At 40.9% G+C, this 3,631-nt stretch overlaps 1 protein-coding gene across 1 annotated transcript; it reads left to right on the forward strand.

Annotated features, from left to right (window-relative positions):
• The first annotated feature begins 984 nt into the window (after positions 1 to 984).
• On the forward strand, positions 985 to 1,956 carry LOC110887982. Its single transcript, XM_022135537.1, has one exon. It carries the CDS (start codon positions 985 to 987, stop codon positions 1,954 to 1,956), a length of 972 nt encoding a protein of 323 aa, XP_021991229.1.
• The last annotated feature ends 1,675 nt before the right edge of the window (positions 1,957 to 3,631 follow it).

Raw genomic sequence — 3,631 nt, forward strand, 5'->3', positions numbered from 1 at the left:
CGGCATTTTTATGCTGATGTATTTTCACATGTGTTTCAGGTACTATATTTGATGATAATTTTGACGCATGCTCACATAGGATTGGACGAGGCCTTAGTGACATTAAAAGATGCAAGACTAGTTAAATTTTGTATTACTTCTTTGTTTGTTAAGACATTGTAACTCTTAAATCAATAAAACAGCATTTCAATTTACCCATGTGTTATGAAACAATGATTCTGTTACAACACTCCCCGACGATTCCGCCACGTTTTGTTGTTTTACGTGGTCGGGGTGTGACAAAGGTCGCGGCCCGCCGGAGCCTTCGCACCCCGTGGCGGTTAAACCATGATCCGGCCGCGCCCTGCGACGGCCTAAAAAGCTGTTGAAAAGTTGTTGTTTACTTGTTTTGTCTTACGGACTTGTTTAAACTATTATAAACTCTCATAACTAATGTTTATGATGGTTTTGATTAAAGGTAACTGCTACAAACTTTTGGATGATGATCATGCTTGCTCGAGAACCGAACACACATAAAAATGAAGCTTACGCATCTATATTAGTTATTTTCTTTTTACTAAAAACTTGTGTAAACCTTTTATAAGCATATGGCATTTTTATATATAAATGCACACTTTATTTTATGAATTATTCAATCTTATTGTAAGGGTCTTATTAGCTGGTAATCAGAGCTTAAGGTTTAAGGAGAAATGTGTTCGGTTCAAGGCTTGATCAAGACATCCGATAAGAACTAATTATAAATGAGTTTTGATTGAAAGATTTAATGAACTAGAAGATATAAAAGTGTATGGGGGGGGTGTATTAATACACTCGAACCCGGGAAATACACTAAGTATAAAGGTGAGGCAAGTTATATACTTGACTAAACCGAAAAATAATAACACATCACTTATGATTAAGTGTGATGAGTATAAATTTCCATGTAATGGAATGAAAATAAATTTAAGTTATTAACCGACTATTGCGGACATTTCAGTTAAAGAAATGTCTGGTGCAACCGGAGGTGATACGGCATCTCACCTAACCGAAAAGATGCAGGAAAAGATTTTCGAAGAGTTCGGAAAAGCTCTAGAAGCTAGTCCACCACAGTTCATCGATAGACTACAAACCATGATCTTATCGGTGGTAGAAGAAAAGATTAATGAATTGAAGGAGAGTCTCACGCAAGAAAGAGACAAGGGTAAAACGAAAACATGTCCATATAACAAGTTTATAGCATGTAAACCCCCAATCTATAATGGCGAAGTTGATCCGATCGTTTGTCAACTATGGATTAGCGATATTGAAGGGGTTTTCGAGAGAACCCATTGTGATGAGACCGATTTTGTGGCTTACAGGACTGGTCAATTAAGAGGTCAAGCAAAAGATTGGTGGGACAATCTTAAAAAGGAACAAGGAATCGAGGCCACGAGAACTATGACGTGGGAAGAATTCAAAGTACCATTCCTTAGACATCACAGCCCAAAAGCCGTGATCAATAAGATCAAAGAAGAGTTTATTCAGTTAAGGCAAAGGGGCGAGTCGATAGATAAGATCACGGGAGTGTTCCTAGACAAGCTCAGATTTTGTGATGAGCTAGTTCAAACAGAAGAGCAGAAGATATACTATTATTACAACATGTTAAGTGCGGAGTATCGGGAGTTTATGACTCCCTCGAAATACGGACATCTTACGAAAATCGTAAATGCCGCACGAGAACGGGAGATTGAGTTGAAGAAACGAATTGAAAGAGGCGAAAGGAAGGCATTGGATGCGAATCCAAGCCCCACGAAGAAGCAAAAGCCAAATGAAATTCCAAAGAAAGGAAACACCAAAGGGGGGTCACCTCAATGCAAGATATGTGGAAAAGCTCATTTGGGCGAATGCTATTTCAAGAATAAACCATGTCCTACTTGTGGGAAAGTGGGACACGTGGCTTCTAATTGCCCGGGAAAAGTGTCGGTGTGCTATAACTGATACAAACCGGGACATAAGAAGTCCGAGTGCCCGGAATTGGTTGGAAACAATGAAACAACCGACACGAAGTTCGAAACCCCGAAGTCAAGGGCAAGGTCTTTCCACATAACGGCTGCGGAGGCCAAAGTTGAACCCGATGTGGTTTCAGGTACATTTATTGTAAATTCAATTCCAGCATGAATTTTATTTGATATAGGTGCGAATAGATCCTTTTTTTTCACATCGATTTATTCAACACCCTACATTTACATTAACAAAATTACCCGTGCCTCTAGAAGTGGTAATAATAAAAGTTTCATTGTTTGTGATATGTGCTAGGATTGCAAATTGAGCATTAATGATGAAGAATACTTCATCGATTTGATTCCCATGTCGATGGGAGAATTCCAAGTGGTAATCGGGATGGATTGCTTATCTCGACGTCACGCAAAAGTAATATGCTACTGTAAGGAGATACAACTAACATCTCCGAGCAGGAAACATGTTACTATATATATAGGTAGAAGAGTTGTAATCCCATAGTATGTTCGATGATGGAAGCTGGTAAGCTTGTTCAACATGGATGTAAGGCGTACCTGACTTACATACATGATTCGACTAAAGAGTCACCAGAGATTAAAGACGTACCGGTCGTACGAGAGTTTGAAGATGTTTTTCCAGAAGATCTACCGGGGATACCACCCGAGCGTGAGGTGGAGTTTGGAATCGAGTTAGTCTCGGGCGCAAAACCGGTAGCTAAGGCACCGTATCGATTAGCGCCATCAGAGCTACAAGAATTACAGTCGCAACTGCAAGACCTACTCGACAATGGATTTATTTGGCCTAGCGTCTCTCCGTGGGGAGCGCCGATATTATCTATAAAGAAGAAGGACGGAAGCACGCGGATGTGTATTGATTACCGGGAGTTAAATAAACTCACGGTAAAGAATCGATACCCGCTTTCGAGGATCGACGATTTGTGCGATCAGTTGCAGGGCGCAAGTTGGTTTTCAAAGATTGACTTAAGGTCGGGCTATCACCAGTTGAAGGTGAAAGATGAAGACATACCGAAAATGGCGTTCCAAACACGTTATGGACATTATGAATTCCTAGTAATGTCTTTCGGATTGACGAACGCACCCACGGCTTTCATAGACCTCATGAACCGCGTTTGCAAACCAATGCTAGATAAGTCAGTGATAGTATTCATTGATGACATTCTCGTGTATTCGAAGAGCGAAGCGGATTATGCATGCCATTTGCGTGAAGTACTAGAAACGCTTAGGCGGGAAAGACTTTACGCGAAGTTTTCGAAATGTGCCTTTTGGCTACGCAAGGTGCAGTTTCTTGAGCATGTTATAAGTGCGACGGGGTGTTGGTGGACCCGTCCAAGATAGAAGCAGTGTCAAAATGGAAACCTCCGAAGAATCCATCAGAGATTAGGAGTTTTCTAGTGCTTTCGGGTTACTACCAGAGATTTATACAAGATTTCTCCAAAATCGCGACGCCATTAACTAAGTTGACCCGCAAGGATGAAAAATTCATATGGGGAAGCGCACAAGAGGATGCCTTTCGAGTACTCAAGGAAAAGTTGACCAGTGCACCGATATTAACTTTACCAGATGGAATTTACGACATGGTCGTATATTCTGACACATCCCAGCTTGGTCTCGGATGTGTACTCATGCAAAGGGGA

This window comes from Helianthus annuus, chromosome 2 (assembly GCF_002127325.2).
Source record: "Helianthus annuus cultivar XRQ/B chromosome 2, HanXRQr2.0-SUNRISE, whole genome shotgun sequence".
Taxonomy (NCBI): Eukaryota; Viridiplantae; Streptophyta; class Magnoliopsida; order Asterales; family Asteraceae; genus Helianthus; species Helianthus annuus.